At 57.0% G+C, this 22,089-nt stretch overlaps 9 protein-coding genes across 9 annotated transcripts; 5 read left to right on the forward strand and 4 right to left on the reverse strand.

Annotated features, from left to right (window-relative positions):
- Positions 1-144: 144 nt before the first annotated feature.
- Positions 145-1,044, reverse strand: B0I36DRAFT_231741 (peptidase S8/S53 domain-containing protein; the record flags this gene model as incomplete). The annotated part of the gene is made up of 1 exon (XM_046149139.1): positions 145-1,044. A coding segment is annotated over one exon (900 nt), but the record flags the coding sequence as incomplete, so codon positions are not given.
- Positions 1,045-3,344: 2,300 nt separating this feature from the next.
- Positions 3,345-4,422, forward strand: B0I36DRAFT_162958 (GNAT domain-containing protein). Its single transcript, XM_046148685.1, has one exon. The coding sequence runs from the start codon at positions 3,555-3,557 to the stop codon at positions 4,245-4,247; it is 693 nt and encodes a 230-aa protein (XP_046008119.1). The 5' UTR covers positions 3,345-3,554; the 3' UTR covers positions 4,248-4,422.
- Positions 4,423-4,597: 175 nt separating this feature from the next.
- On the forward strand, positions 4,598-5,486 carry B0I36DRAFT_249938 (P-loop containing nucleoside triphosphate hydrolase protein; the record flags this gene model as incomplete). Its single annotated transcript, XM_046150513.1, has 2 exons — positions 4,598-4,673; positions 4,747-5,486. The coding sequence occupies 2 exons, from the start codon at positions 4,598-4,600 to the stop codon at positions 5,484-5,486; spliced, it is 816 nt and encodes a 271-aa protein (XP_046008120.1).
- A 1,018-nt stretch (positions 5,487-6,504) lies between these two features.
- B0I36DRAFT_249871 (family 93 glycoside hydrolase) lies at positions 6,505-7,725 on the forward strand (the record flags this gene model as incomplete). Its single annotated transcript, XM_046150507.1, has 2 exons — positions 6,505-7,058; positions 7,122-7,725. 2 exons carry the CDS (start codon positions 6,505-6,507, stop codon positions 7,723-7,725), a joined length of 1,158 nt encoding a protein of 385 aa, XP_046008121.1.
- A 50-nt stretch (positions 7,726-7,775) lies between these two features.
- B0I36DRAFT_416023 (uncharacterized protein) lies at positions 7,776-11,754 on the reverse strand (the record flags this gene model as incomplete). Its single annotated transcript, XM_046162063.1, has 14 exons — positions 7,776-7,959; positions 8,033-8,394; positions 8,475-8,743; positions 8,802-8,925; positions 8,981-9,089; positions 9,146-9,534; positions 9,592-9,829; positions 9,906-10,131; positions 10,202-10,419; positions 10,497-10,824; positions 10,907-11,104; positions 11,167-11,335; positions 11,401-11,561; positions 11,715-11,754. 14 exons carry the CDS (start codon positions 11,752-11,754, stop codon positions 7,827-7,829), a joined length of 2,964 nt encoding a protein of 987 aa, XP_046008122.1. The 3' UTR covers positions 7,776-7,826.
- A 492-nt stretch (positions 11,755-12,246) lies between these two features.
- B0I36DRAFT_295204 (permease for cytosine/purines, uracil, thiamine, allantoin-domain-containing protein) lies at positions 12,247-14,482 on the forward strand (the record flags this gene model as incomplete). The annotated part of the gene is made up of 7 exons (XM_046151845.1): positions 12,247-12,478; positions 12,575-12,790; positions 12,851-13,417; positions 13,486-13,759; positions 13,855-14,052; positions 14,132-14,229; positions 14,316-14,482. The coding sequence occupies exons 1-7, from the start codon at positions 12,367-12,369 to the stop codon at positions 14,480-14,482; spliced, it is 1,632 nt and encodes a 543-aa protein (XP_046008123.1). The 5' UTR covers positions 12,247-12,366.
- Positions 14,483-14,842: 360 nt separating this feature from the next.
- Positions 14,843-17,806, reverse strand: B0I36DRAFT_387118 (glutamyl aminopeptidase; the record flags this gene model as incomplete). Its single annotated transcript, XM_046161142.1, has 5 exons — positions 14,843-16,436; positions 16,488-16,513; positions 16,575-17,031; positions 17,113-17,698; positions 17,757-17,806. 5 exons carry the CDS (start codon positions 17,804-17,806, stop codon positions 14,898-14,900), a joined length of 2,658 nt encoding a protein of 885 aa, XP_046008124.1. The 3' UTR covers positions 14,843-14,897.
- Positions 17,807-18,600: 794 nt separating this feature from the next.
- Positions 18,601-20,710, forward strand: B0I36DRAFT_366514 (fungal-specific transcription factor domain-containing protein; the record flags this gene model as incomplete). The annotated part of the gene is made up of 2 exons (XM_046159311.1): positions 18,601-19,584; positions 19,670-20,710. 2 exons carry the CDS (start codon positions 18,601-18,603, stop codon positions 20,708-20,710), a joined length of 2,025 nt encoding a protein of 674 aa, XP_046008125.1.
- On the reverse strand, positions 20,695-21,956 carry B0I36DRAFT_331648 (uncharacterized protein). The gene has a single exon (XM_046155012.1). The coding sequence runs from the start codon at positions 21,490-21,492 to the stop codon at positions 21,028-21,030; it is 465 nt and encodes a 154-aa protein (XP_046008126.1). The 5' UTR covers positions 21,493-21,956; the 3' UTR covers positions 20,695-21,027.
- Between the last annotated feature and the right edge of the window lie 133 nt (positions 21,957-22,089).

The following is a 22,089-nucleotide window of genomic DNA, read 5'->3' on the forward strand; positions in this document are numbered from 1 at the left end:
GTCCAGAGAGGGTGAACAAAACTTGATATGGTGATTAATCCACAGAAAATTTGTATATAAAGTATCTATAAATGAACAAGTCGTGCGCACGTTGCCTCACGCCCGTGGTTTGAGATTATTTGGTGCTTAGCTGTCGCTATTCACCCCGTTGTACGCCAACTTGTTCTTTGTGATTCCCGCATTCTTCACCGCGCCTTTAGTCGCGATCGACTTGAGATACTTGCACATCTCTTCGGGCGTCCTGTACGCGGCGATGCTCAGCATGTAGGCCCCGAGGCCGGCCACGTGCGGACTGGCCATGCTCGTCCCGCTCAGGGTGGCCGTCTTGCCGTCCTTCCACGTCGACACGATGCCAGTGCCGGGGGCAAAGATGTCGACCAGCTTGCCAAAGTTGGAGTAGTCGGCGCGGTTGTCGTTGATGTCTGTGGCGGCGACGGTGCACGCGTCCTTTGCATTTGCCGGCGAGAAGCCCTTGACCAGTGCGTTCGCGTTGCCCGCCGCGACCGCGACGAAGACGCCCGCAGCGACGGCGGCATTGGTCGCGTCCTTGAGGGCGCGGGACTTGGGCCCGGCGAGGGACAGGTTGATGACGGACTTTTTTACGCGGCCCTGGGCCTGGGCGTTGCTCACAGCCCACTGCAGGCCCTGGATCACGCCGTCCGTGAAGCCCGTGCCGTCGTCCTCGAGGACCTTGACGGCGATGAGCTGCGCCTTCTTGGCCACGCCGTACGTCGCGGACCCCACGATGCCCGCCACGTGCGTGCCGTGGCCGTTGCCGTCGCCCGTCTGGTTGGCAATCGCCGAGTATCCAAAGGTGGCGCGGCCCTGGAAGTCCGGGTGCGCCGTGTAGATGCCCGTGTCGATGATGTAGGCGTACGACCCTGCGCCCGCGCGCTCGTCGTACGCATAGTTGTTGACGTTGGGCTTGCGCTTCGAGATGCGCGCGAGCCCCCAGTTTGGCGGGTTCTGCTGCCGGACGATGGCGCTCGTCGTGACCTTGTAGTTGGGTTCGATGTAGGCGACCTGCGGGAGGCTGGCGAGCGCCGCGGCTGCCGACTGGCTCCCGCTGATGGGGATCGCGGTGAAGCTGCCGATCGTGACGGGTGCGCCGGCGGAACCTTGCTGTTGCGCGACGGCCTGCTGGACGACGGCGCCCGCGCTGGAGACGCCCGTCTCGGGTTTCAGGACGGCGATATACGAGTTTGGAGCGGCATCTCCCTGGCGTGGGCGGACGACGGCAGCGCCCAGGACGGCCAGGGGACCAAGCAGGAGTGTGGTGGAGAGGAGCACTCTCATGGTGACGTTGGATGGGGATACCCGGTTTTGTTTACCCACGCGGCCTGTTGTCTACTTGTGGAAGACGAAACGATGACGCTTTGACGGTGCGCGGAATCAACACGAGATGACCGGGAAAAGCCATTGCCAAGACCTGCGCAGGGAGGCTGCCATGCCTCTCTTATATGGGTGGTGTCCGCCTTGTCGCGCGGCACGCCACGAATAAGCGGAGATGCCATGCCAGAGAGGGCCCGGCTGCGTGGTTTGCAAGTTTCCAGTGCCTGCACATCATGCAAGGGCGAGCCACTTTAGTGTTGGTCCGTCGGGCTGTCGAAAAGGCAAAGCCCCATCAAGGGGGAAGCGAGACACACAGAGCCAGCTGTGATTGGAGCAGCAACGCTAGCTGAGCGAGTTCTCGGGATGGACGTGAACCGCCTGAAGTGTCTCACTCGCGCTGGTGGGAAGTCCACTTGGCGGCCCATATCCAGCAAAGGGGCGCGAGGCAATAACAGCCACATTCTTCGGGGTTTGTCTTGTTTTGTGCCTGTAGTAGCAGCCGACACCGCCGTCGCAGCTGAGAAAACGTCAAAGTAGTCCCTTGGGAGCGGGTGCATCTTTCGCCACGTGCCGCTCAGCCCGACCTGGGAGTGCTCCAGCCGAGCAGCAAAGTTCAGCAAGACAGCTCTCGCCCATCTTGCCGCAACCTTGGACGGCCAAATTCTCAGGCGGGTGCGACTAGGCCCGCCCGCCCGTCAAACCTTGTCGATAGCATTAGGCTCGGTTAGGGAGCCTCCGTGACGACTAGCACTCAACTTAGTTCGAGCCAGCTGCGGGTGTGGCTCGTCTTGGCGAACGGTCGGGACCCGCCTCGTACCTGCGGCTGGCCACAAACGGGGCAAGCACACGGCTTGGTGAAGAAGAGACCTGAGGAGTCTTTCCTTGGGAAGGCTTTCCTGGAGAGAAAAACGACACGTCCAGACCCGAAAGTGCTGTCACAAGGTGAGGTCATGCACAATCCGACCAACGGCAACTCCCCACTCGCCAGGCAATGGCGGCAATTGGACGGCGTGTGGATGACTGATCAGGACTGATGTGAGCCGAGACCCGAAGGAATGGACATGTTTCACACAGTGACGCAGCAGTGTTGCCGTTCCATGCCGGTCGTCATATGCTCTCCTACCTCTGTCCCGGCAGCTGCTCTGGCGAGTAGTATTGGAGACGAGGGGCCGATGGCTGTTCCAGCCGCGTTGCAATAAGGTTGGGAACATCAGCTGAAGGTAGCCAGACGACACTCTTCTATCTGGGGTCGACGAGTCTCGCCGCAGCCGTTCGCCATTCGGGACTGAACATCGCGCCCGCAAGATGTGAACACGGCTAGCGCCTTTATTTTGGCTGCAATGTGTACGCGCAACCCATGCCCGCTCCTCTCGCAGCCAGCATACCCGGTCTGAAGCCACCTCGCAATGTCTCACCCATACCGCAACAGCGACGCCACGTCAACGCTTCCATTTGAAGTTTAAATTCATTGAGGACAGCACTTGCGCTGCTGATTTTCCTGACTGTGCCCGCTGAGTACAGCACATGGTTGTCACAGAAGCGGGATTGCCCCTTCCCTTCCAACAAACTCGTGTTTGGCAAACAGCTCTATATCAGCCAATAGTCCACGTCACAAGCAATTATGACCCTAGGACCGAGAATTTGAGTGTCCCGTCCGGCCTCTATACACAAGCTCGATGAATACCGGAAGCTCGTGTGCACGCGAGCGAATATGTGGCCCGGATCTTGGTATCAAGCCCATATCTGCACAGGAGACCACGGTATCAAGCTGCGACGGAGCAGAAAGCTCATGATTATGTTAGACGGATGTGTCGCTTGGAAGTCAGTGATGCTGTCGAGCTGAAGCTTTTGCACGACTGAGGGGGACTAAAGAGTCGCTTCAGGGGGGCTAAGCGGGCGCAGCTGTCATTGGCTATGCCGTGTCCTCACCTGCCATGGTCTAATGGGGCATGTATGTCAAGTGAGTCATAGGGTGAGTTGCAGCCTGACTGAGGACACGGTTTGTTACGATTGACTACTGGTGGACATCTCGACTTCTCACTTGACCTACTACACATACCGGTACTCAGATCGATACCGTTGGGTAGTCAAAGACTACAACGGGAGTGCTTAATAGCGATTCACGGGTAAGGAGCTAAACCCGACAGAGCGAGCTATGCATTAGCAACAACTCTGCTTTTATATTAGCACCCCATCAAGACGATCGAACCCCGTACCATCAGATGGAGAAAGTCAAGGTCCGCACGTACCTGCCGACGGTACCGCTGCCGCTCGTGTCAGAGGGACGCGAAGAGATACGTACAGAGCGCCTGATACTGCGGCCATTTACGCCGGGCGTGCTAGAGGACATGCATTCCCTCCGAACCCAGCGCGAAGTCATGGACTCCAGCCGGCGAGGCCTGACGGACAAGGACCTGGCAGAGACACTGGAGCATATCAGCCCGGTGCTGCCGCCCAACGACGCGACGACGTACAGATGGGTCATCTACGAGGCGCAGACGGGGAACTTTGTAGGGTCCGGCGGGTTTACTATATTCTGCGAGAGCATGGGGTGGCCCGAGATCGGTTATATGCTGAAGAAGGAGTACTGGGGCAGAGGATATGCGACGGAGTTCCTGTGCGCGTGGCTCGAGGCGTGGTGGAAGCTGCCGAGGTCAGAGGTCGAGATCGAGGTCGCCAAAGGTACGATCGAGGAGGACACGCCGGTCGTCGGGGCGGATGGCGTACGCGTGGTGAGCAAGGATCGGGTGGTCGCGCTGGTTGTGGAGCACAACAACTCGAGCCGGCGGGTGCTGGAGAAGGCAGGATTCCGCCAGGCGACACTGCTGACGGAGATGAACAATCGCGCAGGTCTCGAAGGGACCGAGATCACCTCGTTTGGGTTTGTGGCCACGGCTCCGGAGAAGGACATTTAGACTTGAAACAGAGATGTGCTCCAAGGCGCGGCAGTGGAGTAATATGTGCATTGTTCCCAATCCGGCTACAATTCCCTATTGGGCTACTATTCCATGTCACTTCACTACTGTCGCAGCCTTGTTCTCGAGGATATATTGGTCCAGCAACTTTGAGTGTGGAGCGGCTGTGGCTTAGCGCTTATCTGAAGATTGAGAACGACTCAGAGCGGCGCTCTGCCTCCCAACGACAACGTCAATAATGCCAGATTTCTCACTCTCACATAGGCTCGGCATCTTTGTTATCCACACATAATTGATTCGACAGCACATCTGAGATCAGCCAAATCCACTTGCCGAGCGAAGACGAAAATATGGCGAATACCACGAAAGACCGCCGCGTCCCAATGCAAGTTCTATCACTGGGCATGCCCCGCACCGGCACTGCTTGTGAGTGATTCTCACGTTCCTGAACGCGCGCGCGCAGGCCTGCTGACTATTGTCGGCCTCTGGATAATATCAGCCATACGTGAAGCTCTGCGGATCCTGCTGGATGAGCCTGTGTACCACGCCTTCGAGCTCTTGGACCATGTCGACCACTGCCCTCGCTGGGAGGCCGCCATCACTGCCAAGTTTAGTGAAAAGGACAGATTGTCGCCTCTCGCGCAGCAGCAGCGGCAGCACCTGGACGAAATGCTTCCGTTAGGCGACTACGCTGCCGTCACCGACATGCCTGCCGTCTGTTTCGCCGAAGAGATGGTCGCGGCGTATCCGCACGCCAAGGTCATCCTCGTGGAGCGCGATATTGAGAGCTGGTTCCGGAGCTTCGACAGCATCATCGCAGCACCCATGTTCCACCCGGCCAACAACATCATCGCTGCCATAGACCTGTGGTTCCTCGGGCCCGTGGCACGAGTGCACCACAGCTGGATCCGAGGCTGGTTTGGGGCGCGCACGCTCGAGGAGATGCGGTCCGGGGCGCGGGGCCACTACCGCGACTACTATGCCATGGTGAGAAGGGTCACACCACCCGAGAGGCTGCTTGAGTACGAGCTGGGTTCGGGCTGGGAGCCGTTGTGTGAGTTTCTGGGCAAGCCGGTTCCGGATGTGCCTTTCCCCAAGGTGAATGAGTCTGCCGTTATGGAGGGAAAGTTCACTTCGATCTTGGCTCGAGCGAGGCGCAGTATCGCCTACAACTTTGGGGTGTATGTGTTACCTGCAGCCGTGGCCGCTGGAGGGACATGGTGGTACTACCGGAGATAGAAATAGGCAGGTGGAGTGGGGGGCAGGAGGCACAGCCATTGGAGACTTCGTCCTTTCTTAAGGGCGATTCTGATCGTTCACTCGATATTTGGTTCATTTTCAACCCCCGAAAGGAAGAAGTTCCTGGCCGGGCGTGATTGGCCCTTCCTCTTGCAGCGTTCAAAAGCGCAATCAACACATTTTTAGACTCTGCTGTTCTCGTACCTGCATAAAAGTATGCAAAATGACGCAGTGTACCCCTTCTTTACATCACTGGCGAGAAGGGAATATACAGGGATATTGCATGAAGATTGGTCACTCCACACTGCAGGCTTTTGCATTCCCAGGGTAGTTGTGATCACATGATGCTGCTGCTGCATTTTTAGACTTCGAGGACTCCTCTGACTCTCGCAGGCGTCACCTGTCAGGCTGCACGTTAGGGTTGCATTGAGTGGTAAGAACCTCGGCACATAGCCGTGAAAACGTGGTCGCGTGGTCTCATGGTCAGGCAACGCCTGCACTCCCGAGTCAAGAATCATGCTCAGCTTGGCTGTGGTCTTGCCCTGCCCGGTCGTGCCGAGCTGATCCTTGACTCTTCGTCCTGTCGCCAAGCGTTCCTGACAGTGACGAAGCTCAGGCATTGGCGCGCATGGGGCCTGGCATAAGACACGATATAGGCAGGGACCGGGCTTCCACTCGGCCAATGCTAGCCCGCCGCACCGACTGGGATCCGCGCCGATGAGGATTCCCCAGATGCTCCCAGGTTCCCCACAGCCTGGGGACAACCCCGGATTACCTGGATCCCAGTGGCGCCCGGCAATTGACACGTGCAAAAGTTCACGGCGTCAATGACGGCATTACACGCGACCAGCCGGCTTGGCTGCGGGGACGAAGAAATCAGCTGCCAGTATAAAGCTGTCCGTGGTCGACTCCGCAAATACCAGCAAGTGGCTCTGACGCACCACGAGTCCCCGCTTCGTGTCTCTCCCGCTCTCCCTGCTGCTGTCTGGACTCATACGCAGTCTGATCTTCGCTCAAGATGCGCTTCTTCAAGGCCGCCGTCCTCGGCCTGGTCGGTCTCGTCTCGCAACAGACACTGGCCAGCCCTACCCCCGTCGACAAGCGCCAGACGCAGACTGTTTCCGACCTGACCATCTTCTCCCCACCCTCCAATGCCGGCTGGGTTGACCCGCGCGTCCTGTACGCCCGCGCGATACAGATCACTGGCGGCGCCCTGCTTGCCACTTGGGAGAACTACTCGCCCGAGCCACCCTTGGTCTACTTCCCCATCTTCCGCTCGACCAACAACGGGCAGACCTGGACCGAGATTGGTCGCGTACGTGACACTGTCAACAACTGGGGCCTGCGCTACCAGCCTATGCTCTACGAGCTGCCCCAGGCTATTGGTAACTACCCTGCTGGCACCATCCTCCTTGCCGGTAATAGCATCCCCACCGATCTCAGCAAGACCAAGATCGATGTCTATGCCAGCAGAGACGGGGGCGCCACCTGGACCTTTACCAGCAGCGTTGCCGCTGGTGGCGAGGCTCGTCCCAACAACGGCCTGACCCCCGTATGGGAGCCTTTCTTGGCGTAAGTTCATCCCCCCCCTACCACACTCCACGCGGCTGTCATGTCTGACATTGTCAACCCCAGGGTCTACAATAACCAACTCGTGTGCTACTACGCCGACCAGCGCGATCCAAAGTACGGCCAGAAGCTCTCGCACCAGGTCACGAGCAACCTGATCTCCTGGGGACCTGTGGTGAACGACGTGGTCGACGACAACAACTACGAGTCGCGCCCGGGCATGCCGACCATCGCGTCCCTCCCCAACGGGCAGTTCATCTTTGCCTACGAGATCTGCGGCGGCAGCGGCGGGTGCCGCGTCAACTACCGGCTGACCCGCGACCCGTTGAACGTCAACGCCGCGGGGCCCAACATCCCGCTCGTCTCTACTCGGGGCACCGCGCCCGTGAGCTCGCCTTTCGTCGTGTGGACGCCCATCGGCGGTACGAACGGCACCATTGTGCTCAGCGGTGGCAGCCCCTCCAACATCTTTGTCAACCGCGCCCTCGGACACCCGAGTGCCTGGGTCGAGTATGCCGTGCCGCAGCCCAACGCGTACTCGCGTGGCCTGGCCGTGTTCAAGAGCAACCCGGGCTGGCTGGCCATTATCGGTGGCGGGTGGCTGCCCCCGAGCTCGGTCAATCGGGTCAGTGTCAGTGTGGTCAATCTGGCTCAGCTGATTGGCGCATAGAGGTGTTTGAAGTGAAGAAGGATAGCCCACAGCGGAAAAGGACGCTGTATTGACCAGGTGACTATTTCACAGCTGATTGTGTTCAAGATTTATATAGCGTTTCAAGCACGGCTGGGTCTGAACTCCTTTGTCACCCGTTTCGGTTCATAGTAGGGCTTCCCGAGTGGTACAAAATCCAAGTCCTTGTACCCAAACTCCTTTGGACCTCCAACCTCGATTCCCTTCTCCGTGTACCTGCAACGTATTCTATGGTCAGCCTCGAACGAACCGGGATTGCCGTCAAGACCATCTGCAAATGTATGCTTACCAGTGAGGATGCGCCGTAAAGGCAACGACGGTGACACGGACCCCGTACCTGAGATCCTGCGTGCCGAGGGCGTAGCCGTCCGTGCCGACCAGCGAGATCAAGTCCGGCACCGTGCACAGGATCTCGCCTCTGTCCTTGGTGCTCTGGCCAGGGTTGAAGAGCTCGGCGTACAGATACTCGTTCTGGAAAGGAAGACGCATGTGACGTGTGTCAGTGAGGGCAGTGTCGCCGTACTCTTGCTCGTCGGCGCCGATGGGCTTGAGTTCCACCAGACCCTCTGTGTAGCCGCCCGAGGAGACATGTCGGGTCAGGGAGATGATCTTGCCAGTGTACAGAATGCGTCCGGATGGGTTGGCCTCCATCTGTAAAACGTTTTTAGTGAAAGCTCGGAAGACTAGGCACGCGCGATCGCCCTCGGAAGGTGTGATGCCCATGCACTTACGATCGCGTCCATAATACTTGTCTTCCGCTGCTTGGCGAGGTAGACGGCACGGCCAATGTACCAAGCCAGTGATGTAGTTCCAAGAGTTCCGACCTCTTTGACACGCTTGACGTTCATGGGTGGGCAGACCAGCTGGCTGAAAAGCCCGAGCTCCAGTCCGGCCTTGCGATGGATACGCTCGACGGCGTGGAAGTCGGCTGCCTTGTGCACAGTCACCACATTGCCGTTGCCATCGGCCTGGGTACATGGCGTGGCAGACTCTCCAAAGACTACCCACTCTGTCAATATGTAGTGAGAGACTGACCTCTAGCAGGGCATTCAACTCACGGAACGGCGTCATGAGATATAGACGTGGATAGGCGCGACCCATATAGTCACCATCAATGGTGGGAACGTTGTAATCCGTGGCGGTGACCAGCGGTCGCAGGCCATTCATGCCACCAATCTCAATCTGGAACACCAATTAACGAAATGATACCCACATTAGAAGGGACGAGAGGGCTTACAGCAATCTGGGCTCCCATCTTGACGCCTGGGAAGCAAGTCAGAAGCGCATCTGTCGCGTCCTTTGCCTCTGTACCACTGGGGAGGCGTTCCGTCGTGACAGTCGGTGCACTGTAGAGCGCGTCAGCGACTTGTTCTGTCTTCCCATGCGCCAATACCTCACTCACCCGTATGATACGCTCCCCATGACCCATGTGTCAGGATCGAGGTCATCTGCCTCCACGATGGGTAGCCGGTGCCCTTGCTGGATAGCCGCCCGAGCTGCTAGATAGCACATGTATCCAGGGCCGCCTCCGCCGCAAGCAAGGATACTGCAACCTGTGGCAAGGAACTCGCAGTCAATCTCGGACACCCACCAAATCCCCTTCTCGTCGACTTCTGGTCTGTAGTCACGAATATCTACCGAGGCCGATGGGCTCACGATGAAGTCTGATGCGTGCTTCTCCTGGTTGCTCATAATCGATGCCTTCTGATGCTCGGTGATATCATCGGCGTGCGTGGTCGTAGATTCGTACCTCCCGCTGACCAGCAGTGCCGTCTTGGACAATGGTCCCGCCTGTGTGTCTCGTGAGTAGACTGTCCTCGGTAAACATAAACCGAGCATCAAACTCACAGCGCGTATGATTAACCTGGTCGCCTTCATCGCTACGTATTCGAGAGGCATGTTCTCCACGGAGGTCACTTCGACATACAGGGGGTCCGCGCCGGCCTCAATGGCTTTCTGCTTGGCTTCTTCGCATGCAGCAGCCACGACTTCCTTCTCGTCCCGACCTTCGAGTACCTCGACCGTATCGACCTGCCCCGATACCTTGGCGATGGCTGCACCCACCGCGTTTGCGCAATCGTGAAACCTGTTGATAAATTGAGCATCGTTAGTACCTCTATCCCCGAGCCAAAGGTCATGAAGAGGAATTTGACAATACATACTGCGGTCGGATAATCTTGTTCACCCCCTCCAGATCGTCCATGTGCACCACACTTCCTCCACCAACGAGGATCACGGTGGCGTCATCAGCGCTGAGCTTCATCGAGTCAACCGAGTATTCGAGAAGCTTCTTGATGCGCGAGCGTGCCTGGGACAGCTTCTCGACTGGGATGTCTTTAACCCGGCTGGCGTCGCCAATATTCGCCTTGCCGAGGGCGACAGCAACATCTGCGTGTACGGTTATAAGCATGCTGCCACTTCTTCATGATGGTGCGTCTTGGTAAACAACAAAACGTACCGGTAGTAGTCAGGGTGTTCCCTCCAAAGACAAGGCCTTCAGAGATCAACCTGTGGCCCACGGACTCGGGCCCCACGTGGACTTTTCCATCCGAGTCTACCTCGACCTTGGTGCCACCTCCCAGGGCGACCGAGAAGACTTCAGGCATGGAGAACGAGCTTCTCACGCCACCAATCTCGACCCAGGTCCCGGCTTGTCGCGGAAAGCCTGACGGTAGGCTGACCACAGCCATGTTAGAATTCCATTACAATATCCTTACAGCCCATCCCGATCAAGAAGAAAGAGAGATACTTACAGGGCGCAGACATCCGTCGTCGTACCGCCGATATCGGCAACAATGACCTGTGCATTCGTCGGCCAAGCGCCTCTCGTGTCTAGACCGGACAGGTAGGCAGCCCCAGACATGGAGTTTGTGGGGCCGCTGGAGAACGTCTTGATCGGACACTTTTCTGCCTGCAGCGCGTCGATGATTGTGCCGTCGTTTTGCGTTAGAAAGAGGGGACACGTCAGCCCCAGCAAGGAGATGGCTTGCTTGAAGCCTTTGATTGTGGACCTTGCGAACTTCAAGATTGACGTGTTGAGAATCGTGGCGTTTTCTCTCTCCAGGTAGCCGAGTTGACCAACTATGACGAAGGCTTAGCTTTTGTTCGAGTCCGCCATTTACCGCTGAAGGGTGCAAGCTGGGAAACCAGGGCTGCATCATACTCTCGCTGGACAGCACCACGTCTGCGTCGGGCAGCTCTTGCAGCACGATCTTGCGGACTGCTTCCTCCTGCAGGCCCTTGATGTCCAGTGGAGAGAAGATGCCCACAATGGCAATATCCTGGATGCCTTTGGAGCGGAGGGTAGCGCACTCTTGGCGGATCTGATCCTCATTCAGGGGCATGATCTCCCTCGTGTCGACTGCAGGGCCACATGTCAGCGAAGTAACCCGCACGCCTGGGCACAAGGTACGATATGCTCACATTCCAGCCCGCCATCCAGATAGGAAACGTGGCCTCTCATGATTCTGCGGAGGATCGGGGGGAAGTCAAGAAATGCCGGGTTCTCCTTGGTGTAAGGCCCGCATATCCTCATCACACCCACCGGCCGCAGGTGGCGTTCGTCTGCTTGAACAACAGCGTTGATAAAATGCTAAGGGCGTGAGAGATTAGTTGACCGTCTCGAAGCACGTTTCTACTCGGTCGGGGATGCCAAACCGTGGTTCCTATCATCACTGAGGCAATGCTGTCCAGGGTAACATCTGCCTTGTTTATGGCACCCTGGATAGCCGCCTTGATCCCCTCCGTGACATCTGGCGTGGTTGGCGTCTTGAACGCGCTCCGAATGCCGCGATTGGGCTCGGACGATTCCCCCGGGTCTGGCGGTGCGCAATTAGTCACTTGCAGATGGCGCAATGTACGGGATCCATGAAGAGCCTACGAAGAATGACAGCGTCCGTATTCGTCCCACCTGCGCGGCTCCGTGTTAGACTAATATGATCAGGGGCGGCACGTTTGTGTTCAGAACTCACCAACGTCTACACCAATGCGGTAGTGTGCCCCTACTGCCATTCTGAAAACTGATGGAGTTTGATCAAAGTCGAGTCAAGGTGTGCCTGCAAATCCTGCCTTCGCAACCCATGCATGTAGTGGCGCCTTTGCATATGAGTCGTGGATTGAGCTGGTCTGAACAACGATCAAGTTATGCACGTGGTGCTCGCACTCGATGCCGCATCTCCAGATGGGTTGTCTGTTTTGGCAAAGGCACGCTAAGACATGATAACGACAAGCTCCGCCGGCGCACAGGGTCGGCACACCATGCCGGCGGCACAGTGGCGAGCTGCTCCGACCCCGCATGGTGGCTTGCCGTCGGCGAGGCCTTCCTTTTGCGGCATTGCCCAATCCAACCCAGCGCCTTGGAGCTGTGGCCGGCGCCACTGGGTTGTGTTATCAGTGATGTGGAGGCTTCCCCCATGACGGACCTAGCCAGGATCGGCCGCACTCCAACCGTCGGGTGCTTGCGTGCTCCAGATATCACCAAGTGGACCTCTTGGTCCCATATATCGGTCTGGCCCGAGTCACATCGACGGTCCTCATCTGCCGAACTTGGGAGCATCGCCAATACTCCCACCCTCAGACTGCAACATCCATCCACCACTTCACGCTCAGGACAAGACGGACACCATGGGCAGACTCTCCAGGGCTTTGACCAAGCTGGAACTCCCTGCCGATCAGCAGATCAACAAATGGATCAATGACGACCTCAGGCCTGTGCCTCCAGAGCGGCAGACATGGGGTGAGTACGACATTTTTCCATTGGGAGGCGACGTGCATCTAATGATTGGAGGCCCGCATGTTGCTTGTGCTTGCTGACAATGCCCTGGCGACAAAGATGCACTGCAATATGCCCAGCTATGGTTCCTGGTCAACATGAACATCAGCACGTACCAGACCGGATCGTCCATGCTGGCCGCGGGACTTTCCTGGTGGCAGGCGCTCATTGCCATCCTTGTCGGCAACTTCCTCGCAAGCGGTTTTGCTGTGCTCAACTCCTTCTCGGGGGCTACCAGCCATCTTGGCTACCCCATAGTCTCCCGTAGTGTATGGGGTGAGTCTGCCAATCTTCTTCATGCCTTCTTCATTAGTAGCGTCACTAAAATTACCCTAGGCATGTACGGCGCCTACTTCCCTGTCCTCAACCGTATCCTCCTCTCAGTTGTGTGGTACGGCGTCCAGGCCGTCATTGGTGGCAAGATGGTGTGGATATGCCTTCGCGCCATCTGGCTCGACATTGACGCGCGAATCCCAAACACGCTTCCGGACAACATTGGCATCACATCCTCCCAGTTTGTGGGGTACTTTATCTTCAATGTCTTCTGCTGTGTCTTCATATGGTTCAAGCCCACTCAGCTGCGCCCTTACTTTCATGGGGCTTCAGTCATTGTCGTCGTTGCCCTCTTCGCTCTGCTTGGATGGGCCATCGCAACAAGCCGGGGCTTCGGGTCCGTCATCGGCGGAGAGTCGGTGCTCTCAGGATCGAAGCTGGGCTGGACCCTCTGCAACTCAATCATGGCAGTCATTGGGAGCATTTCGGCCGGAATCTTGAACCAGAACGACTATACCCGCTTCGCACGAAAGACTAGCCAGGCCACCTGGCCTCAGTTCATCTCGTTCAACTTGAGTGCCTCGACCATTGGCACCATTGGCATCTTCATCACTGCTGCCACCCAAGAGCGTAGGCAATAACAATCCCATGTCGATCAAGACGATATACTCATGCTAACATCATGTTGCTTGGCCCAGAGTACGGTAATGGACAAGCCCTATGGGACTTGAGCTCGCTCTTCGCCGCCATGCAGGACCAGGGCGGGTCGGGCGCACGAGCAGCCACGTTCTTCCTGGCAGTGGTGTTCATGCTCTCCCAACTATCCATCAACGTTCCCGGAAACGTCCTCGCTGGGGGTCTCGACGTCGCAAGTGTGCTCCCCAAGTACATCAATCTTCGTCGCGGAGCATACATCCTCGCAGCTCTCAGCGTCCTGCCCAACCCATGGCAGCAGCTGGCTTCAGGGTCCACGTAAGTTTCTCCCTTCACATTCTTTTGGCGATGGGGGGGGGGGGGGGGGGGGCTCGGAGTCTTCATGTGACAATGACTAATGCTCGGCCTGGCAGATTCTTGTCGGTTCTCTCCGCCTATGCCGTGTTTCTGGGCCCGATGATCGGCCTGCTTTGCACACATTTCTACCTGATTCAGCATCGCCGCTTCCACGTACCGGACCTCTATGATGGTGTCAAGGAGTCCATTTACTGGTACAACTATGGCGTCAACTGGCGGACCGTCGTCGCCTGGGTCTGTGCTGTGTTCCCCAGGTAAGTGCTCGTTCTTCACCAGCAGCTCTCATATTGTTTTATACTGTTCCAGAAAGCTGGGATTTGACATTCCGTGTAGCATGCCCGGATTTGTGAGCTCTGTGAACCCGTCGCTGAAGGTCAGCGAGGGATGGTCACATGTTTTCAGCCTTAGTTTCGTCTTGGGCTTTTTCTTAGGTTAGTGATCCACGCCAATTATATCCAAAACGACAGCCCGAGAGCGACGTTGTCCGACCCCTTTTTGCTCGCGTTTGGCAATTTAGCTGCCGTACTGTCGTACGGCCTTCATTTATTGTTCCCGGTTCGCTATGACGGCACGACCGTTCTCGAAGGTCTTGCGTCGGATACAAACAGCGGCAGGTTCGAGGAAAGACATGTGGATGACAAGGGGGCGGACGTGACGATGACCAAGGCCGCGGAGTCAGTCTGAAATGGTTATCAATGGGTCTAGGTCCCTCAAAGCAGGACCGAGTACAGTCTAGCTGCACGGGGTGGCCTCACGGACGAACATATTTGCCATTTTTCTTCTCTCTGATTTTCGTTTTACTGTGTTTCAAAGATCTCGCTTAATCCTACCCATAATGTCGGCCTTGCGTGCTGTATAGATATTTTCCGGACCCGTCTGCAGTGAATGGAGGGGTCGTTGCAAGAAAACAGCAACATAATAACACTTTTGCTGATCTGCATGCACTCTGGGAGATCTGTCAAAATAGTAGGTCATGCCCGCAACTCCGTATCAAGAAGCAGCCTGCAGGTTTCAAGGATTCCTCCGAAGATTGCGAGATGGATCGTGGAAAGAAATAAAGTATCGTGATTTGAGTCTACCATGTAATATGCAATGAACATCATGCTGGCCCAGCCCATTCCCTCAGTTGTGGTGCGAGCCTGTTCCTCACCGCCGCGTTCGCCTTGATTCGATCCAGGACGACCAGGAGAACCTGATGAAAGGAAGACGTGTCCTTGCCCGCAAAGAAACCCTCCATTTCCTCATGCAACTCCGCACTGTCAAAATGGCTCAATCCCATCTCGAGACACCAGTTCATCACCACTGCACACTTTGACAATGTCTCGTGCACCTTCTGCCAATTTGACTTGACATACTCCCACAGATACACCCTGCCCTCCCCACTGGCCCCCAGCGAGGAGAACACCAGGTGCACATTCTGTAGCGTCATCTTGTCCGAAAACGCAAAGTCGAGCAAGTCCCACGCAAGGTCCTGGTCCCTGACCCTCCCGAGAGCAGAGAGGCAGACTTCTTTGCCGTCGACGGTCGTGTCAGCCACGTAGCTCGCCTTGACCGCCTCGTAGGCAGGTCTGCCCAGCTTTGCGACCGCATATCCGAGAATGATACCGCGGAAGCTCGGCGCGAAGGCGATCTCGCGGGCCTCGGCCCAGTCCGCGTAGTATTGCTCGACTGCTCGCATCGTGTCTGGGTCCTCGTGCGCCAGCAGAGTCTGGATGTACACACGTTGGTATTCGATGGCCTGGTACTCTTCTGTCTTGATGCCCCAGTTGATCGATTGTGAGTGTTGGTTTTTGGAGAGGGATCGCCGATAGTCGAGCAGTGCACGACCGACGCGCCCGTTCCCCTCGACACCTGCTTCCAGCAGATCGAGGCATTTTGCGATCTCACCCAGCTCGAATACATTACCGTTATGCTCCAAGCTGGTGCAAGTCTCCAACATGTCGATAATGGGGAGGTGCCCAGAGGCGACAAGAGCTCTGATGTCTCTCAGAAGCGGTATAATCTCGTTGCAGGTGAGAGTGGACTGACGCGCGAGCATTGAAAGCCGTTCTTCGGACGAGTACTTGAAGTGACAAAAGGTGGAGTCGCTGGGAAGCACAGAGACCTCGGTGGTATCCGCTGTGGCGATGGTGCCTTGCTTCGCCTGGACGATAACATTGCTTTGTCCAGCTCCATTCTGTGCGCTCACTTGCAAAGGAATTTGCCATACCGTGTTGGTTGGAGCTGGCGCAGACGGACTCTGCCCTTCGTCCTTCGCCGAGCACAGCAAGAAACGGGACTGTTGATAGTGGAGTTCACCGCTGCCAGTCGGCTTGGTCTCTACCATTGGAAAACCGGGCCGTCGAATCCAGGCGTCCATGAATCCAGACACTGCGACGCCGGACACGTCTTCCAGTGCCGCAAACAGGTCTCCTGTTGTCGCGGTCCCGTACGCATGCCTCTTCAAGTACATGGCGATGCCCTTGAGGAAGACGCTGACGCCCAGGTGTTGGGAGAGCATCCTTATGACAGACGCCCCTTTGAGGTAGCTGATGTCATCAAACATCTGCCGAGCATCCCAGGTTGTACCGACATCGGCCTCGATGGGGTGTGTCGCATCAAGGGCATCTAGGGAGAATGCTTCAGACATAACATTGGCCTGGCCCTATAAGTACGTGCTCAATCATCACAGGCTTGTTTGGATACTTACCGTGAAGTGAGGCCAGATTTGCCACTCTGGTCGAGGTGTCAGTGAGCATTCCAACGGCCTGATAGACGACCTGAGCTACATACTTACCAGGATAGAAGTGGTCCACGGCAAGGTATCCTGCCCACGTGGCAAAGCCCTCATTAAGCCACAGCGCGTTCCACCAGTCCATCGTGACCAGGTTGCCGAACCACTGGTGAGCCAGCTCGTGCGCGATGACATAGCAGGCTTTGAGCTTGACGCGGTTGTCGGAGGTCTCGTCATCGAACAAGATCTTAGGCGGTCTGTAGACAATCAGGCCCCAGTTCTCCATCGCTCCGGAGATGAACTCGGGGACGACGACGTGGTCGCACTTGGGCAAGGGATAGTCTGCCCCGAAGATGTCTGCAAAGTAGTCGAGCGTGGCCGCGGCATATTCGACGGCGAATCGGGCGTGCCGTGAGTAACCGGGGGCCGTGTAGACGCGCACCGGGATCTTTCTACCCTGATGCTCCCGCCGTGTCATCCGCTCGAGGTACTCAAAGCTTCCGATAGCCCATGCGAGGAGCTGGGGGTGCCGGTCAGCAAGTCGCGAGGATGACTGATAGACTACGTACGCTGAGCTGATTATAAAATGGGTCAGACTCACATAAGTGCTCATGGTGACCGTCGGCTCGAAGCGGACTCGCTTTGTGCCCGGCGAGTCGCCAGCTGTGACGGCGGCAACTGGCATGTTGGCCAGCGCAGTCAAGCCCTCGGGGATATCGAGCTCAAGCTCGAACGTGGCTTTCAGGCGCGGCTCGTCGAAGCAGGGAAATGCTGTGCGCGCATCACAGGGCTCGAACTGCGTGACGAGCGTGTATCCTGCTCCCCCATCGTCCTGTGATGTCCCTGCCGCCTTTAAGGACTGAGGGTCGTGCTTCGCTCTATAAAAACCTTCCATGGAGTCCTTGACCACGCCTTGGAATGTGATATGGATGCTCGCCACGCCAGGGCTTATATCTCGTGGGAGTTCAATCGTCAAGAATCCATTTGTGGTGTCCACGTTTGTCGCGAGGAGCTCATGGCCATTTTGGCTGATGTCGGCTTTCTCGACACGGAGGCCTTCGGCGTGCAGGATAATTCGGCTCGTTGGTTCGTTGATTGTGGCCGCAATTGTTACTTGACCACTATATTTCCAAGAATCGCCCCATTGAATGTTCCTGATGGCGAGCGAGTAGTGCGTAGGTGTGACGCTTTGGTTGATTAGAGTAGACTAAAGAATTACAGAAGCAATGGGGTTCTGGAACTCACCAGGTAGGCAAAAACCCGCCCTCGACCGTAGTTGTCTGTTTTGAGAGCATTGTGGCATCGCATGGCCTGATTTCTCAGACAACTTCACGTCAAGACAAGGGACTGGTATCAGTTCGCACGAGTTTGTTTCCAATCTTTCCGTCAATCTGTGGAAGAATGAGATCTCGAGCTCTTCGTTCTAGCTCTTGCCTGCATAGGATTGTGTCGATGCGCTAGTCAGCGCTAATTTTGGAGATTGCCACGCGGATCTGCCCACAAAACGCGGCCGTAACTCTGTTTCCCTGTTGGTCTGCTGGCAAACTCCACATGATAAGAGGTGGGGTGCCGCGGCGTCGGCGAGGCCTTCCCGGCTAGTAGAGATCGCCCATCCAGCTCGAGCGACGACGCGGCCCGATAATGGACCTTTGTGAGGTGCGAACCTGGGTGAGTCGCCGACGATAACCAAGTCCCTGCTCCCATGAGCAGATGGCAATCGCCCGCACCACAGCCACCCATGCCGTCGTCGAAGAGGGCAGCGCCCAAGCCCAGGACGCGCACGTTCTCGGGGTGTCTTACCTGCCGCAACCGCAAAGTCAAGTGCGATCTCGGAAAACCAACATGCAGCAATTGCAGCCGGCTCAAGCTGACCTGCCGAGGCTACGGGGCGACGCTTCACTGGCTACCGCAATGGCACCCGTCGATGGGCGCCAATGGAGCCGGGAAAGACAGAGAGAGCAGCCCGCCGTCGCAAGGAGGTCGAATGCGCTCGGCTCTGGACTCAGGTGCGTGCTCACTCGGCGCGACGATGTGCTAGATCACGTTTTAATTCATTGATACTGAGCATATGATATCTTCAGAGTCCGGGATGCTGCAAGGCGTGGGAAAGGAGGACAAAGATCTGGACATTGCAACCCAGCTCGACAAAATCCTGGCTGAGCTAGAATACGAGGCACCCGGCCGGAATCAGGATCTCCTCTCCTGGCAGCGCGTTCAAGGACCCTTTGGCGTGTTCTCGGCATTCCAGAGCAAAGCAAGCTCACCAGCGCTCCAGCCGGAACGCCAGGACGGAGACGGTCATGCCCTGGGCACATGGGGAGACAATGAAGACTTTGGCACGGAGCTCGACCAGATAGGTCTATTCGCAGATGCTGTCGATCTCGGAATGCCCAACCTGATCTTCCAACAGCCGCCTCTCAGGAACTGGGATCATCAAAAAGCATCATCACCAGAGCCTGCGACTCTGGATGGCAACGGCAACCCCTTGTTTCAAGCTTACGATCTATCATCCTCGGCACCCACTTATGGCTCGCTAGCATGGCAAATTCAAGCAAGTGAACCAGAGTTGCCGGCGGCTATCTCGCCCCAAGCACTGCCCATGCACGAGTCGCCATACCTGCCCCGATGTGCGCAATACCTGCTCTGGCATTACTCGAACCACACGATCCCGTCGTTGTCTGGCATCCCACTGCAAAATGAGAACAGCCTATGGAAGCGACTGCATTTGCCGACCGCGCTGCAGGCTTACGCGGAGCTGGGTGTCCTTGGCGATTCCAGTTTACCGCGCGTATCGCTGCTGTACAGCCTGATGTCAATCGCCTGCTTCCAGCTCAAGGCACTCCACAAGGATGCCCCTGGACATGGAGTTGTCGCGCCCTTCAGCTTGGGGCCGGCGTTCGCTGCCGAAAGCTGGAGCGCAGCGGACTGGGAAGCGCAAGGCATCAAGTTTCGAGACATTGCTCAGACGGGGCTCCAGAAGTTCCTCCGCAACGCAGAGACATCTCGGAGTGTCGGAGCCTCGTACAAGTACAAGGAGGTGCTGGTGGCTGCGGTGAGCCTTGTGTGCATCCGGGTGAGTCCATCTGCGCAATCTCGAGTGAAACTCTCAACCAGGCTCGGGCACAGTACAACCAGAGACAGCCTCTGACAGATGTTAGATCGTGAGTGGCGATACCACGGATGCGCGGCCTTACATCCTGCAGTGCGAGCATATCATCCGAAACATGAACCCGAGCAAGAATCGACTGTCCCGCAAGACGTCAAATCTTCACGAGATATTCTACTACATTCAAGTCATGGAGTCGGCGTCATCCGTGCAGCATAGCTCGCACCACACGAGGAGATTGTTGCCGTATGCTGCGGACCAGGACACGGGGGACACTGATCTCGAGGTTGGCGCAGGAGTCACGCTTACGCGCGATACAGACATTGCTCGCGTGTCGTCCTCGGAGCTTTGTCTTGACGAGACAGACGGGGAAGAGGATGTAATGTACGGGATCCCAGGCTCCTTGATCCACCTCCTGGCTCGGACCACGGCACTTATCGAGAAGACTGAGCAATCAGACCCATCCCAAGGTGACAAGCCGAGCACATCATCGCCCATCGAGGTGGAAAAGATGACCAGAACTCTAGAAAACGACATTTGCGCCTGGCCTGGGCAGCGGAAACATCGCAGTATCGCCACTCGCCCTCCCGCTCGTGACGTGCTGGCAACCCAATCTGGTGTCGACACCGACACTATCTTCGAACCAACATCTGACTCCTTCCACAAGGACAGCGTGGTGGATTGTAGCCTGCCACGCCTAATGACCGACTGTCTCGCCCAGGCGCTGCACGCGGCCATCCTGATCCATTTCTTCCGCACCGTGCGCAAGACACACCCGGCCATCCTGCAGCACTACGTCGAGGCCGTGACGAGCCACCTGGAGATGCACGCCTCGCTCAAGACCATGTCGGCGCCCGCCCGGCTCAACGCCATCGTGTGGCCCAGCTTCATCGCCGCCTGCGAGGCCATCGACGAGGGCCTAAGGCGGCGCGGCATTGCTTGTCTGCGCCAGGCGGCCTGGGCCGGCTTCTGCAACTGGGAGGCCGCCGAGGCGGTAACTCGCGAGGTCTGGCGGCGGCGCGATGCCGGCGACACGTGCGCCTCGTGGCAGCAGGTCGTGCGGGACTTGTCTGTGCACATGGTTCTGACTTGAGAATCTTCGCGACCTACGTTGAACATCAGGAAATGATCTGAACGGCTGAGACCATGGTATTCTCATTGCTGTCCATGAATAGAACCCATGGCGTCCCACCTCACTCGCAATACAGGCCTTGATCTGGCTGCGCATCGACTCACACTGCCGGCTGATCCTAATGCGGGAGGCTTACCCGATGTGTAGGTGCGCGGAGGTGGCCAGGGGGTCACTGTGGCAATCCCTACGAGCGCAACGTTCCGGGGAGTCATCGTTGCATAGGGACTGCCAGCAGCAAAGCCAGCCATTTCGCTTGCTTCCAATTCACCCCGCCTGTATCAACGGAGAAAAGGCACAGCACAAGGGCCACTGATGCCGTCACCATGGGCGTGATTCAACCAAGCACACACACAATTGCAGAGGTCACACGGCTGACGGCCTGTGAGCAAGCCTGATTGCGTGAAGTTACTGCAAGACCTTGGAACCTGCGCTGGCACGGCCCCCACAAAGGAGCACGCTGTGCGGGCATACCAAGGCCGTGGCTGACGCTCAGGTCCTTCCCTTCTGGGAGGTTCCCATCTTGAAGAATGACAGGCACCCGGATCCTTTTGCCGCTGTAACGCACAGGGGTAGCTTAGGTTGCGCCCAGAGATTGCCTTGCCTTGCGCTGCGTGCATATTTTGTTGAAACCTGCTTTCACGGGCAAGTCTCGTGGGGCATTTCTTCAGTCCAGATTGACTGCCCAAGGTGAAGATGAGGACAACCTGGACGGAGGCCGCAGGTGATTGAGAAGGACGAGGCATTACAATGTGCTGCTGCACGATGCGCCTGGCGGTCTCTCAGTTCGAGCTGTGGTTTATTTGAAAAGTCACCCGTAGATGCAGGGAGGCATTGTGCTCATGATGGATTTGTGCTCTTTTGCCACCACAATAGAACTCACAGCCTCGAGCATCAGTGAGAAGGACCACGGGGGATGGACAGAGCCACGCCGTCGCCCAAATCCCAGGGGCTCTTCGGCCTCGGGAATGATACACGGCTCCGCACAGCGTTCAAATTGGCAGTAAACACGAGTTTGATCATAGACCGCCCGACAACCGTCGTCCGACCGCCGGGGAATGCAAACTTACCAATTAGAGAGACGGCGGTAGCTAGGTGTCCTGGCACCACTGGGGACACGCAAAATCGAGCCCCTGTTCTATGCAGCGAGGCGTGAGCGGCTCGAACCGCACCCACAGCTGGGGCGACCTGAACATGGACATTATTACCCTCAAATGCAACCCACGTGCAGCCAATACCAAAGCCTCCTGCAGAATAACTCCCTTTGGCTCCTGGCTACAATTTTTGGCATCGGCTGGATCTGGAAATATTTCCAGAATGCAGTGACTTCACATGCTTCCCCA

This window comes from Microdochium trichocladiopsis, assembly GCF_020744255.1.
Source record: "Microdochium trichocladiopsis strain MPI-CAGE-CH-0230 chromosome Unknown B0I36scaffold_9, whole genome shotgun sequence".
Lineage (NCBI taxonomy): Eukaryota > Fungi > Ascomycota > Sordariomycetes > Xylariales > Microdochiaceae > Microdochium > Microdochium trichocladiopsis.